Below are 16,425 nucleotides of genomic sequence, written 5' to 3'. Positions count from 1 at the left end.
TTTTTCACCTTCCATCACAGTGAGAAATTTGGAGGCGTCACTGTGGTGGATGTTTCTGTTAAAACGTATTTTGTGAGTTCCGTTACTTTTTATTTGTATGATTGGCTTGGTAAACTAAATTCCTCATATGTTCCAAAACATACTTGGCTAATAAAGTATTATTGTGATTATGTGATTATTCCATTGAACCAGGGAACACAGAAACCACATCAGATATGGTCATCAGATTTATGCTTAAATATCTAAACTCCCGTCCTTGACCACTGATATCCCGGTTAAAACACTGCTGCAGTTTATGCATCAAACTAACCGTCATCACAAACGGAAACATTTGCAGAACTGCATCACGGGAACATGGAGGTAGAAATGGGCAGGTTTAGGGAGATATGGGCCAAATGCAGACAGGAGGGGCTAGTGTAGATGGGGCATCTTGGTCAGCATGGGAAACCTGGGTCGAAGGGTCTGTTTGCAAAAAACGTGCATTTACTAACAGCTGGTAAATTATCCATCATTTATTATTCTTAAGTCCAAATAAATTCCTCAAGAAAACGATTTGCTGAAGGCACATAATCTACAAAAGCCCACCAACAAGATTCACAGACAAAGTCTTTCTTCCTGGTATTTTGAGAGAAACAACTAAAAGTACGGTTTATTATTTATAACCAGAATAATTACTTACCAGGCTCAAGCTTAATAACTTTTATGGCTGCTAGCTCCCCAGTATTCACATTCCGAGCCTAAAGCAAGATACAAGGAACATGGTTTGAATGTTTATACGAGCAGTCCTCAATTTACAATTATAATACAACACTGGAATTTCTGCAATTAGGATGTTGTTCAACAGGCCAAAACAAGCAGGGCACACAGCGACAACTAAAAATAACAGCAGTAGGGAATTTGTCTCACCCCCCCCCCCCCCCCCCCCCCCCCCCAAGCTCCCACTCTCCAAGCAGTAGGGTCTCTCTCCCCCCCTCCCACCAGTGGGGTCCTGTGCACTCTCCCCCACCCTCTCATGTGCTACACACTCCCAAGCTACAGCAATTTTTTAATCGCGAGTGTGCATTTACTTTCCAAGGGGAACAAATCTCAGACTATTAAAATTCCGACTGCAGTAACCATTTTGTTGAACAGCCAATTTATTTTCAGATGGAGATTGGGAAAGGATTCTTAAGTGCTGTTATTTTATAAATGGAAGAATCTGTTTTGACTATCCCAATGATGTGAATCCAATCCAATTTATATACCAGTCCCAAAACGATTTTACAATGAAAAGCTAGAGTTAAATTAATCAAGTGTAGACAATGTGAATGCAAGATGGCAGCTATCAGTCAAAGTAAAAGCTAATGATCATGATATTTCTGACTCAATCTTCATTCAATGTTAGTGATTCAGCAGCTCACCTTTTATGACTACAAGTGGGCAGAATTACTAACACGATAATTATATAGTTAACGCCTAGCTAAAGTGGACTGTTTTCCAAAACAAAACGAAGGTATGCAGTCATATATATACATAAGGAACTGCAGATGCTGGTTTACAAAAAAAGACACCATGTGCTGGAGTAACTCAGCAGGTCAGGCAGCATCTGCGGAGAACATGGATAGGTGACGTTTCAGTGCCACTCATTGCCGACTTAGAAATTACCCAGAAAAGCCTCAGGCATAGATTTCAAATCTCATATGTTCATAAATCATAGAAGAATTAGGACATTCAGCCTATTGAGACTACGCCGCCATTCAATCATATCTGATCCATCTTCCTTTTTAACACCATTCTCCTGTCTCTTCCCCATAACCCTTGAAATCCTTACTAGTCAAAAATCTGCCAATCTCTGCCTTAAAAATACTCAATGGCGGCTCCACAGCCATCTGTGGCAATGAATTCCACAGATTCACCACCCTCTGACTAAATTAATTTCTCATCTCCTTTATAAAGGTATGTACTTATATTCTGAGACTGTGCCCCCCTGGTTCTGGACTCTCCCACCACTGGAGACATCCTATCCACATCCACTCTATCCAGGCATTTCACCATTCGGTAAGTTCCAACGAGGTCCCTCCCTAGGTCCTCCAATGTCTTCTCACCGCTGAAACGGTCAGACATAAGGAATCGGGGTTCTGTGGCACACAGCAGCAGTCCTGCTGTCCACTAGGTAAGGCCAGTCAAACTGACAAAATTCTCACACAGTGATACAAGAAGCATTGTAATTTTTTCTAAAACTTTTTGAACATTCCAAAATAAAGATTGGGGCATACAAGATTATTGTGAATGCTGATATTTCAAAGTTGAATTTTTAAAACTTCAAAATACTATCCACGATAAAGCCACCGAGCACATGTAAAATTGGTTATTTTGGGGCCAGAAGTAGTTATCACTAGTTATGGCTGTGTAGAGTATTAAAATGTCTGCAGAAGTGCACACAAGGTGTTTTTTTAAAAAAAAACACGTTTAGTCTAGAGACACAAGAAACTGCAGATGCTGGAAACTTGAGCATACAACAAATTGCCGGAGGAATTCAACGAGTCAGTCAGCATCTGTGAAGGGAATGGATAGATGACATTTTGGATCAAGACCTTTCCAGACTTGAAACATTGTCTGTCCATCCCCTACACAGATGCTGCCTGACCTGCTGAGTACCACCAGCCCTTTGCGTTTTGCTTGAGTAAGAACAGTTTGCATGTTCACCAATCTCTTCTGATTCTGGGGAAAGCTTTAATACCCCTGTTGAAATGGGTGAAATCACTGGCAGAAACTTCTGGATATCCTTACACGAGTATGTACACACACACACACACTCTGCACACTGCTGCCACATTTCCTCCACAGCAAATATGTACAGGAGTAGCCTCATTCACTTTTCACCTCAAACTCTGGGGCAAAATACTGTGCCCAGAGTTTTTTTTGTAGGTAGAGTTTTTCAGTTAGGACTACTCCCTGCTTCCTTGCCAATAATCAGGAAAATCCCTGTCTTCCAATTTATCCATTTGTTTTTTTAATGTTAACACTGAATCTGTCTAGAATTTTTTGCGTACTCTGAATGGAAATAGGTTTTGTTGGAACAAATCAAAACATTCATGACTTTGAATAATCCAAATCGTCTATTATTAAACTTGGAGTAACTCGGCGAACTGTAGACAAAAGGAACTACAGAAGCTGGTTAACCAGAACAGACAAAGTGCTGGAGTAACGCAGAGGATCAGGCAACATCTCAGCAGACTGAAGAGGTGTCCTGACCTGAAACGTCATCTATCCATGTTCCTTGGAGATGCTGCCTGGCCCGCTGAGTTACTCCAGCACCGCTTCTTTCAAAATTTGTCCAACCTCCCCTTACAGATAATACCCTCAAACCCTGGCAGCTTTCTGTGAAGAACACAAGTGCTGGAGTAACTCAGGTCAGGTGGCATCTTTGGAGGAGATGGATAGGAGACTTTTAGAGTCTGGACCCTTCTTCAGACTTCAGTTACTCCAGTACTATGTCTGTTGCTCAAGATTCCAGCATCAGCAATTCCTTGTGTCTCTTGATCACCTTTGCTTTAAAAAGTAACATTCCCCAACGCTTCTTAATTCATCAAATAAAATTCCCTAATTTCAGATTAACTTAATTAAACTTAATTGGCTTCATTAAGAGGCATAGAGCACACAATTAGTTCCATCAGTATCCATTTAAAACATTGCTGTGTGCAGGTAATCAATCTGCCACACAACATTAGGAAGCTCTTAAATGATTTTCTATAACTCATTACACATCGTGCATAATTATTCATCATATTAGAAATTCTCTTAAATATCTACCATCACTTGATTGTTGACAGACTTTAATTAGTTTTTAAGACCTGAACAATTAAACTCACTCACAGACAATAAACATTAAAAATTAGATATTTTAGGCTGGGGAGATAGGATTATAGATTAGATTACTAACTTTGCATCTACTACACATTGGAATCAGACAGTTGTCATTGGATGCCAACAAACTATATTTTCAGGAGCAGGAGTGCTCTTCATGAGTATATTTGCTCCAAAGCAGCAACTCCTGCAATCTACAATCTTAATTAAATAGAGAATGAGAGACTAGCTCTTGCAATTCATCTTTTTACTGATATTTTTAGAACACTGTAAATCAAAGTTTATGACTAAGATAAATACTAAGCAAAGATATTCAAAGGGACTACAAATAACAATCCTTACTGACTGGCAATTTTCTTTGCAGTGAAACTAGCCATGTCCAAATACTGAAGCCTGCATCTCTCATCTGGTTTAACTGCTACTATCCAATCTGCTTTGAATAGCATTTTGATCTCAAAACCAACATTTATATGTACTTAATATATATTTGGAAGAGATTTCATTTTACTCCATTGCTTACAGTTTACAACACAAAACAACACTGCCATTGAAGTTAGTATCATGGTTGGTTCCAAGAAACCTCGTAGACAAGTTGGAAAGGGTTCATGTGTACTATAAATCACTTACCAAGACCAGCTGGCCTAAAACGCCAGTATCGGTGCTGTTAGTTCCATGTTACATTACAAACAAGGATGGATGACTTGATATGCAAACAACACAACTATAAATAGCCAGGTCTTGCTGGAATAACCCGTCACAGTAAACCAGAAGGTGCTGGAAATGCTTAGCAGGTCAGGAAGCATTCTAGAGTGAGAAACAGTTAACTCTGTCTGAAGAAGGGTCTCGACCCGAAACGCCACCTATTCCTTCTCTCCAGAGATGTTGCCTGTCCCGCTGAGTTACTCCAGCTTTTTAATAATAATAACATATTTTATTGTCATTGCACATAAGTGCAACGAGATTTGGTATGCAGCTTCCATCCGATGTCATAACTTAAATAACTAATACAATTTAGATTGAGATACCCCGAGAACATGGTTTGCAAAAAGAACATTAAAACAGTAGAAACAGTCAAAACAGTTTAAACAGACTAAAGTGCAGATGTCTATCCACAAGTCAGGACTGATAGAACCCCTGAGATCCACAGATTTATTGATATGAACATTAACTCTCGCTTTGTTCTCCACAGAACACTGACTAACCAACTGAGTACATCCAGAACTATGCTTTTTAATGGAGAGTTTCCAGTATCAGTTGTTTTTTTCAACAATTAATTTGCATTTTTTGCTAAATTAATAATTTCACCCCTGCCAGAAAATATGGAGGTTCCAAATGCTGACCAGATAGACTGCTTAATCTAAGTCTACATACAAAATAAAACAGAATTAAAATAATATTTAAAAACTCAATTCCTGTACTCATTTTATCTCATCAAGAAACTGAGTTCTCAAATGACCTTGATATTTTGTTGCCAGAACTATGGCATGGTACTTTATTTGTCACATGTACCGAGCTACAGTGAAATTCATTTCTTATATACATTTCACAAGTACGTTTGTAACGCATACATATTATATAAGTATCTCAAATAAGTACAAGTGTAAAGCAGTATTACACTAAGACAGTATAGAGTCGCCAGTTTGACACCATTTTCAAGTCCCATTTGTTGTACAGGTGCACAACCTTTTATCCGGAGTTCCGGAAACCGAAAAGCTCCGAAAACCGGCCATTTTTTCCCAGGATGTCGTCTGCACACCAAAGCTCGCGTTTGGCGCCAAACTTGACCCGAAACGACCCACGGTCAATCCAGGTCTGTACTACTGTAGTGGCTGCCTCCCCGGGGAGACACTTAAACATCTGTAAATCATTGCTTAAATGTTAGTCAGTTAGTTTGGAGGGCTTTTATGTGAAGGGGGGGGGGGGTGAAGGGGTAAACTTTAATTCTTAGTCCCCTACCTGGTCGGGGAGGCGGGGAGCGGTCAATGCCTTACCGGGTCACCGTGCAGTAAGCTCCGCAGCGCTGTGGCCGCCAACTCCCAGCTGGGGCTGCGGGCGTCCGGCCGCGGGCGGCGCCAGTTGTAGCTCCGACCCCGGCAACTCTGCCCCTGGCTGCGAGGCGCTCCAAATCCACCGCCGCCCGCAGCCGGACGCCCGCAGCACCGCGAATGTTGGGAGTCGGCGGCATCGCAGCGCTGGGATACCAGCGGGGAGCAGGCAATGCCTTACCGGGTCGCCGTGCGGTAAGCTCCGGTGGCGCTGGTGCCAGCAGCCTCCACCTACAGCCCGGTATCTTTTTGTTTTTTTGTTTATTTAGTTATGTAAAAGTGTTTTTTCTGTGTTTTTTTTGTGTCTTTATGTGGGGGAAGAGGGCACGGTGCGGGTGATACCGTCCTTCAGCCGCTTCCTGGTGAGGGCGCGACTATTATTCGAGTCACGTCCTCGACCCCCCCCCCCCTCCCCCCACAGCGGCCTACCTACCTGGATTGGCGCGGCCTTTCCTGCCGGGATCGACCGGAGCTCCAGCAGCGGCGGGACAGCGCTGAAACATCTCGGGGCTGGCGATGCCTTACCTGGGGTCGCCGTCTGGAGCCCGGAGTGCTGGACCTGCTGCACCAACATCCTGGAGCTGCGGTTTGCGGAGCTCCCAACGTGGGCGGCGCTGATGGACAGCGCGGGGTCCTGCGACTCTGCCCAGCTCGGCCTGTGAACTCGGGAGCTGCAGACTCCGGCAGCGGGAGGCGGCTGATTAGGAGGTCCGGGCCGCTGAGGAGGAGGATGCTCACCGTCGGGGTTCGGCGTCGGCGTTCCACCAGCCCAGCGTGAGGGCCTGAACATCGGGCCACCCGGGGCGGCGACTGCGGGTGCTCGGAAGGCCCCGACCACGGATGAACACGGAGGGGAGGCTGGCTGGACTATGGTGCCTTCCTCACCTTGGTGCCATTTATGTTATGTTGTGTCGTGGACTTTCTGTGTTTGTGCTTTTTTAAAATTTTTAATTCAATTTCAATTTTATTTTTTATATGTTTTATTATTTATTTATTATTTATTTTTATTTTTATTTTTTGTGATTTTTTTATGATACTGCCTGTAAGGGAAATTCATTTCGTTGTCTCAAATTGAGACAATGACAATAAATTTGAATACAATACAATACAAAAGGCAGGGGACTAAGAATTAAAGTTTCCCCCTTCACACCCCACCACCACCACCACATAAAATCCCTCCAAACTAACTGACTAACATTTATGCAATGATTTACAATGATTTGCCCGGTCTCCGGGGAGGAGGCAGCCACTCCAGACTTTTCAAGCCGCCCGTGCTACCTACCTAATCTACGCTAAAAATCTTCCATTCGGAAATCCGAAAATGTCCGAAATCCGACAAGTGTCTGGTCCCAAGGCTTTCGGATAAAAGGTTGTGCACCTGTATATGCAGGGATCTTGATCTAACCATGAAGGTCTGTTGTCCTGGCGGCATTGCAGGGTCGGCCTGGCCAAGCATAGCTGTGATGTCCTCCATCGCTGCTCCACCACTGTAGGCCATGTCTGTCCACGTGCTCCACCTCTTAGACCACCTGAGCCCCAGGCAGCTGCAGGGCCTCCAGCAGCCATCTCCACTGTCGAGGCCGTGCACTCCCTCCCTCAGCCGCTCTGCTTACAGGCTCTCCAGGCGGGTTCTTCTCTGCGATGTGGGTCTACAGACACGGCGGGCGAGTCGGGCCTACCAGGAAAGTCGCCGGCCTCCAGCGGGTAAGTTGGACCTTCCAGGCAGGTCCTCGGTCTACCAGCGCAGCGCTTCCCGGGATACTCCCCGCTGTGTGCACGGCGTGCCTCTCCTCGCTTTGCTGCCAGCTGGGCCCAATCCTGGTCCAGCATGGCTCCAGCCGGCGGCTGGGCCCAGTCCAGCACAGCGCTCACTGGAAGCTCACATCTGCGCTGACGCAGTGCTTGCCGGGAGCTCACTAGTGTACACACTGCAGATGTGATTTAAGAACATTTTTTTTGTAAACTATTACAGAACCCTGCAAACCTCTCCCGTCCACATACATGTCTGTTGGAAGACAGAAAACACATACTAAGGAAACTAATAGGACAATAAGTGAAATCATTACAAGATAAAGATGAGGCACAAAGTGCTGGAGTAATTCAGCAGGTCAGGCAGCATCCCTGGAGAACATGGATAGATGATGTTGGGACCCTTCTTCACACTGATTATGGGGACTGGGGAGAAAGATGGAAGAGAAGAGGGGCAGGACAAAGCATGACAGGTGGACACAAGCAATGGGGCGTTTGGCAGATGGTTGGAATAGAGATGAAAAAACTGAAGGCGAACCGAAAGGATTAAAGTGTTGCGAATAGTGAAGCCAGAGGAAGGAATGTATGGGGCAGGGTAATTGGGAAATAGGTACGAGTCCAGATGGGGTAAAGGGGAGGGTGGGAAAGAAAAGGGGGTGTGGTAGATAAAGGAGAGGTGTTTGAGGGATCTGTGAGACAATACCTAAAATTGGAGATTGCAAGCTTCATACCATTGGGTTGTAAGCCACCCAAGTGGAATGATGTGCTGTTCCTCCAGTTTGCGTGTTATTCACACCAACCACTGAACAACTCCTAAAGTCGGTCACGACTTTTGGCTGTTCCCCCTGCCCCTGGAGAATGTTCTGAAACCCCGCGATAACATCCACAATCCAGGCACTCTCCCGTCTGTGGCCACAGAATCTGCAGTCGGGTCCCCTATCACTTTTGCCCCGACTGACTGCACCCTACGTTGCTGTGTCTCAGAGCCAGTCTTGGTGCCACAGATATGATCCAAGCACATACTTATCCATAACTATCGTAAAACTTAGAATTGTAATCATTGTTCCCAAAATATCACCATTCCCTTACCTCCATTGAAACCTGGGTCACATTACCAAGCGCACTCCCAGAACATAAGGGGGGGGGGACACGGCTCCCTGTCGATCTGCTCCTGGGCCTGGCCAAGAAGGCCATTCACGGGTCCAGGCAGCGGATAGTCGACGGACGCACCAGGGTTGGCTGTCTGCCCCTTTTCCGGGTCTACGTCCGTGTCCGCGTGTCCCTGGAGAGGGAACACGCGGTGTCCATGGGGACTTGAGGCCTTCCGTGAACGCTGGTCGCCGTGGGAGGTCAAGTGTATTGTTAATAAACTTGCCGATATATTAATTTGATGACTGTTTTTGTTTGTAAACTCAATATAGGCAGCCTTTGATCCTGTTAATACTCTGTATGTTTTTTTTATTTTCTGAATAAAAGTATTTGTATATATTTTTTTAAAAAGTACAAGGTCAGGCACGGACCCTTCCCCGACTTCAACTTCCTGTAGTTTTTTGGCAACAATTGTCACATAGATTGAATTGTTAAGCTTTCCCACAGCAAAGACATAATTTCTACAAGAAATATACATTAGCAGAAAGACTAAAGTACAAAATAATCTCTAAATAATAGCAGTTACTTAACAATAAGAATTGATACATTCTGTCCTAGTTTCAACATCAGTCTAACACTCAATTATAAAGCAGTTTCCATCACTGGATGATTGCAAACTTTCCACATCCAATGCACAATTCAATAAATAACCTCCACACAATGAGCATCAATCACAAGGAACATGAACCTCTTCCAAAAGATTATAAATGACATGCATACCTGTCTATCGATGTACAGGCTACACACACACTCTCACACATGCACACTCAAACATTAAGTAACCAAATAGCACAAAGCTGAAAGATGAAGGAATACAAACATCAGAACTTATGAACAATTTCCTATTTTATTTCAGATTTTCAGTATCTGCAGAATATTGCTTTGATACGACTAAGAAAAATAAAAAAAGAGTCCTCAAAATTAATATAGATTTCAAAGCATGTTTCTCAAGGTTTACTATGCAAAAAAGCTCTAGGACAATACTGGTTTGTCTAAGGTTAGAACCACAACTTTCTGAAATGAAACGTAGGTGCCTAATGTTGAACAACCAATATAACTATGGTATGGAAAAAGACACAAAGTGCTGGAATAACTCAGTGGGACGGGGAGCATCTCTGGAGAACATGGATTGGTGAAGTTTTGGGTCATCGACCCAAAATGTCACCTCTCCATGTTCTCCACAGATGCTATCTGTCCAGCTGAATTACTCCACCACTTAGTCTCCAGCATCTGCAATTCCTTGTTTCACTAACTATGCCACAGGGCCGCTTTTGTTTTTGTTACAATTGGTAAAGAATCAAAGCCAACCTTTTAGAAATGGCACCCCAAAGTAACAATATGGCACCGAGTGAAATTTGTCACAGAATAATAGCATGCCAAAAAAACAGCGACACTTGAATTTTGACAGACTTAGGTCGGTAATTTAAAAACTGCAAAAAATTATCCATCTGGAAAAACAGACATAGAAGACTGGGGAGAAAACAGAAAATGAGGTTGAGAGGGAAAGATAGGTCAGCCATGATCAAATGGCAGAGTAGGCCTAGTGGGCCGAATGGCCCATTTCTGCTCCTATAACTTATGAACTATTGTGAACTTAAGGCAGAGAGGTTGAATAAAAGGTTAAGATGCTGAAATAGGATCTAGAACAAGACAGTCTGCATTGATATTACCAAAATAACATTTAAGGGCAGTCTTGCTTCAAAGCAGAAAATACCATGTGCCACTGGAATCCACAGACTTAATATTGCTCCTTTGGCACCAAATTGGTGAAGTGTCAATCCTCAATTCTAAAATTCTTAATTATTAATAAAATTCTACTTCCGATATTTTTATTGATGGAAACACAAGGAACTTTAGATGCTGGAATCTTGAGCAAAATACAAAGTGCTGGTGGAACTCAGCGGGACGGGCATCACCTGTGGAGGAAATGGACAGATCAAGCTCAAAATATTGTTATTGATGTACTATTGAATGTGGAGCTTTCTTTAATGTATATTCTTACTCTGTGTAAATGCATCCTGAGTTTTAACATTGAAACCAAAGGAAAACGCATTTTCTCTTACAAAATTCAAGGGACACCGCTTTTTTTTGTAAATTGTGGATTGACTTTGTGAATACAAAAAGCAACACACCATGCAAGGATTGCCACATACACAACAAAAAGCAGCAATAGTGATTATTTAAGTACAAGAACCAGTCTGTTAATCTATACCAGAGCAAAAAAAAAAAAAAAAAATAGGCACCTCAATTCAAAATAAAAAACAGCAGGGATATTTAAAATCCTACATCTACCAGTTTTTCAGATTAAATATATACTGCCACAAGTAAATTGGTTCAAAGTGCCTTGTATTTTGAGCTTGGTATCAACTAAATGTAATTAAGAATATTAAGCAGAATGGGTACAGATCACACAGATTGATATGTAATAACGTTAAATACTAGGATCACAATTAACTAGAAGACAATAAATAAATAAATAAATAAATAACAGATTATTTTCAAACAAAGAGATGCAATTTAGATTTGGGGTACTGAAATCTTAGTGCAACATTGACAAAAGGCAAAGATTGCTTTGTTCCCAAATTGCTTTGTTTTCCTAAATTCTGAGTCATATATAAACTTGGTATCATTACAGACGGACCCAAATGTTTATTGGTCGATTGCTTAGAAAAATTCCTTCCGCATTCTAAATGCCATGTAAAAATCTCTGCCAAATTAACCAGCACATAAGTTTATATGCCTGGTTCACAATTCTGTTCAGTGGAAAATAACATACTCACTCATACAAGTTGGCAAATGTTTCTTTGGATTAATGGGAGGGTGGGAAGAACACAAAAGTAAATGAATCATTGAGTTAGAGTATTTAAAAAGGAACAGAAAAGCAGATGTATGAAATTAGAAAGAACATTTGCAATGCCACAACAAGGAAAACAGAAAAAAACTTTCTGCGTTCTTTCGTTGCTTTGTACCAATATTCTGCATCCCTTTTAATTTAGCACGAAGATAGGCACAAAAGCTGGAGTCATTCAACAGGACAGGCATCGTCTCTGGAGAGAAGGAATGGGATGATGTTTCGGGTCGAGACCCTTCCGACACGAAACATCACCCATTCCTTCTCTCCATAGATACTGCCTGTCCCGCTGAGTTACTCCAGCTTTTTGTGTCTATCTTTGGTTTAAACCAGCATCTGCAGTTCCTTCCTTAATATTTAACACCTCAGGCAAAACACCACTCGAAACATGCAGACAAGCAACTTATCATTAGGTTTATTATTGTCACACGTATCTAGCTACAGTGGAAAGGTTTCTTTTCCATGCTAGCCAAACAGATTAGATTTCCCAGAGATAAATATAAACTGAAGTACAATAGAAAGAGCAAAGGGGAAGATACAGAGTGGAGAATATAGTTCTTAGTGTAACAGTTCCAGAGACCAAGTCCAATGTCTGCAATGGGGTAGAGGTGAATCGGACACTATCCTAAGCTTATGGAAGGACTGTTCAGAAGCTAGAGTAAGGAACAGCTCTTCCCTTCTGTTCTCTACCAAACATTAGCAAATTTGCAGATGACAGAAAGCTGGGTGGCAGTGTGAACTGTGAGGAGGATGCTATGAGAGTGCATGGTGACTTTGACAGGTTGGGTGACTGGGCAGATGCAGTTTAATGTAGATCAATATAAGGTTATCCACTTTGACAGCAAAAAGAGGAAGGCAGATTACTATCTAAATGGTATCAAGTTCGGGAAAAGGGGAAGTACAACGGGATCTGGGGGGTCCTTGTCCATCGGTCAATGAAAGTAAGCATGCAGGCACAGCAGGCAGTGAAGAAAGTGAATGGCATGTTGGCCTTTATAACAAGAGGAGTTGAGTTTAAGAGCAAAGAGGTCCTTCTGCAGTCGTACAGGGCCCTAGTGAGACACCTGGAGTATTGTGTGCAGTTTTGGTCCCCTAATTTGAAGAAGGACATTCTTGCTATTGAGGGAGTACAGCACAGGTTTACAAGGTTAATTCCCGGGATGGCTAGACTGTCATATGCTGAGAGATTGGAGCGGCTGGACTTGAGAGATGAGAGGGAATCTTGTTGAAACATATAAGATTATTAAGGGTTTGGACATGCTAGAAGCAGGAAACATGTTCCCAATGTTGGGGGAGTCCAGAACCAGGGGCCACAGTTTAAGAATAAAGGGTAAGCCATTTAGAACGGAGATGAGCAAACACTTTTTCCACACAGAGAGTTGTGAGTCTGTGAAATTCTCTGCCTCAGAGGGCGGTGGAGGCCAGTTCTCTGGATACTTTCAAGAGAGAGCTAGATAGGGTTCTTAAAGATAGCAGAATCAGAGGATATGGCAAGAACGGGGTACTCATTGGGGATCATCAGTCATGATCACATTGAATGGCTCAAAGGGCCGAATGGCTACTCCTGCACCGATTGTCTATTATCTATACATGACAATCACAATTTTTATTGATATTTTATTTTAAACATGTCATATCTGTACTGCAATTTCAACATTTATGCATTTAAATCTAAGGTTTCAAAAACCTTTTTTTTTTCAGCTTTATATGAAAATACAGATTTGATCTGGTTTAGAAATGGAAGAGAAGAAAATAATCTACTGGTTCATAAATAGTCATATCACTGCTGAGCACGAATATGGTTTGGCAGTACGGGAAGCAGATTTCAAATCTGCCAAAAACATTTCATAAAACAGCAGCAAGCAGCAATGAGAAATTTCAACATCACTGTTTCAATGAGTATAAGAGTTGGCATGTCACGTTGCTGATGTACAAACCATTAGTCAGGCCGCAATTGGAGTATTCCGTGTACAGTTCTGGTCGCCACCCTACAGAACGATTATGGCAGCAATGGAGAGAGTACAGAGGAGATTGACCAGGGTATGACCTGAAGTGGGCAACTTTATATTTGACTTTAGAGATACAGCATGGAAACAGACCCCTTGACCCACCAAGCCCGTGCCAACCAGTGATCACACCGTACACTAACGCTATCCTACACACTAACATTTTTTACAATTTTACCCAAGCCAATTAACCTACAAACCTGCACGTCTTTGGAGTGTGGGAGGAACCCGGAACACTTGGAGAAAACCCACGCGATCACAAGGAGCACGTGCAAACTCCATACAGACAGCACCCATAGTCAGGATCAAACCCAGGTTTTAGGCGTCATAAGGCAGCAGCTCTTACAGTGCCCTCCATAATGTTTAGGACAAAGACCCATCATTTATTTATTTGCCTCTATACTCCACAATTTGAGATTTGTAATATAAAAAAAAAATCACATGTGGTTAAAGTGCACATTGTCAGATTTTAATAGAGGTCATTTTTATACAGTTTGGTTTCACCATGCAGTGATTACAGCAGTGATTGTACATAGTCCCTCCATTTCAGGGCACCATAATGTTTGGGACACAGCAATGTAATCTAAATGAAAGTAATCATGTTTAGTATTTTGTTGCATATCCTTTGCATGCAATGACTGCTTGAAGTTTGCAATTCATGGACATCACCAGTTGCTGGGTGTCTTCGCTGGTGATGCTCTGCCAGGCCTGTATTGCAGCCATCTTTAGCTTATGCTTGTTTTGGGGGCCAGTCCCCTTCAGTTTTCTCTGCAGCACATAAAAGGCATGCTCAATTGGGTTCAGATCGGGTGATTGACTTGGCCACTCAAGAATTGACCATTTTTTAGCTTTGAAAAACTCGTTTGTTACTTTAGCAGTATGTTTGGAATCATTGCCTTGCTGTAGAACGAACCGCCGGCCAATGAGTTTTGAGGCATTTGTTTGAACGAGCAGATAGGATGTGTCTATACACTTCAGAATTCATTATGCTATTGCCATCAGCAGTTGTATCATCAATCAAGATAAGTGAGCTAGTACCTTCAGCAGCCATACATGCCAAGGCCATAGCACCCCCATCATCGTGTTTCACAGATAAGGTGGTATGCTTTGGATCTTGGGCAGTTCCTTCACTCCTCCAAACTTTACTCTTGCCATCACTCTGATAAGTTAATCTTCATCTCATCTGTCCACAAGACCTTTTCCAGGTCCAGGTGGTTGCTCTTTTAAGTGCTTCTTGGCAAACTGTAACCTGGCCATCCTATTTTTGTGACTAACCAGTGGTTTGCACTCCTGAAGAGTGTTTCTGATCTGACGGACAGGTGTTTGGGGGTTTTTCTTTATTATAGAGAGAGTTCTTCTGTCATCAGCTGTGGAGGTCTTCCTTGGCCTGCCAGTCCCTTTGTGATTAGTACGCTCACCAGTGCTCTTTCTTCTTAACAATGTTCCAAACAGTTGACTTTGGTAAGCCTCGGGTTTGGCTGATGTTTCTAACAGTTTTATTCTTGTTTCGCAGTCTCATAATGGCTTCTTTGACTTTCATTGGCATAACTTTGGTCCTCATGTTGATAATCAGCAATAAAAGTTTCCAAACGCGATGGAAAGACTGGAGGAAAGACTAGGTGCTGAGAGCTCTCTTATACCTGCTTTAAGGAGGCATTTAAACACACCTGAGCAATTACAAACACTTGTGAAGCCACCCTGAAAATGGGGGGGGGGGGGACTATTTATAAACACTTCTGTAATTTCTACACGGTGAAACCAAAATTAATAAAAAATACCCTTCAATAAAATCTGATAATGTGCACTTTAACCCCACTTTTTAAGAAGGGAGGGAGAGAGAAAACAGGGAATTATAGACCAGTTAGTCTAACATCGGTAGTGGGGAAACTGCTAGAGTCAGTAGTGCTCCACTCCCCTTCCTGCTGGACATATACAAGAAGAGATGTATCAACAGAGCCATCTCCATCATCAAAGACCCTTACCACCCATCGCATGACATTTTCTCCATCCTCCCATCTGGGAAGAGGTACAGGAGCATTAGCTGCAAAACCAGCAGGATGCTCCTCAGCTTCTTCCCACAGGCTATAAGACTGTTAAATGGACTTTGCCCCCTGTCAAGTATCGCGCACAAACCCCCACACTGCAGCAGAGCCACTGTTGTGCCGCTGCCGGTCGGAACGGCTGTTGAATGTTTAGTAGAGTGTTAAACTTGTTCATGACATGTATTTTTTAATTTTTAATTCCTATTTATTTTTTTAATGCAAACTGAATGGACACTGGCTGAGCAACGTTTTTTTGTTTCCTCTGGGTATGCGAATACTCAGGAAATGACAATAAAGATTTACAATTACAATTACAATTACAATTAAAGATGGGATAGCAGCACATTTGGAAAGTGGTGAAATCATTGGACAAAGTCAGCATGGACACGAAAGGTAAATCATGTCCGACGAATCTTATAGAATTTTTCGAGGATGTAACTAGTAGCGTGGATAGGGGAGAACCAGTGGATGTGGTGTATCTGGACTTCCAGAAGGCTTTTGACAAGGTCCCGCATAAGAGATTAGTATACAAACTTAAAGCACACGGCATTGGGGGTTCAGTATTGATGTGGATAGAGAACTGGCTGGCAAACAGGAAGCAAAGAGTAGGAGTAAACGGGTCCTTTTCACAATGGCGAGCAGTGACTAGTGGGGTACCGCAAGGCTCAGTGCTGGGACCCCATCTATTTACAATATATATTAATGATCTGGATGAGGGAATTGAAGGCAATATCTCC

The 16,425-nt window shown here is 42.6% G+C and overlaps 1 protein-coding gene across 5 annotated transcripts in view; it reads right to left on the bottom strand.

Annotated features, from left to right (window-relative positions):
* Positions 1-16,425, bottom strand: part of map4k3a (mitogen-activated protein kinase kinase kinase kinase 3a) — a 154,224-nt gene that overhangs the window by 119,967 nt on the left and 17,832 nt on the right. For all 5 annotated transcript variants that reach the window (XM_055639380.1, XM_055639381.1, XM_055639382.1 and 2 more), the window contains exon 2: positions 680-737. In XM_055639380.1, coding sequence (XP_055495355.1) covers positions 680-737 — 58 coding nt within the window. The remainder of the gene's footprint in view (positions 1-679; positions 738-16,425) is intronic.

This window comes from Leucoraja erinacea, chromosome 8 (assembly GCF_028641065.1).
Source record: "Leucoraja erinacea ecotype New England chromosome 8, Leri_hhj_1, whole genome shotgun sequence".
In the NCBI taxonomy this organism is placed as follows: domain Eukaryota; kingdom Metazoa; phylum Chordata; class Chondrichthyes; order Rajiformes; family Rajidae; genus Leucoraja; species Leucoraja erinaceus.
The sequence above is the reverse complement of the archived record's forward strand: the minus strand, read 5'-3'. Positions and strand labels throughout refer to the sequence as shown.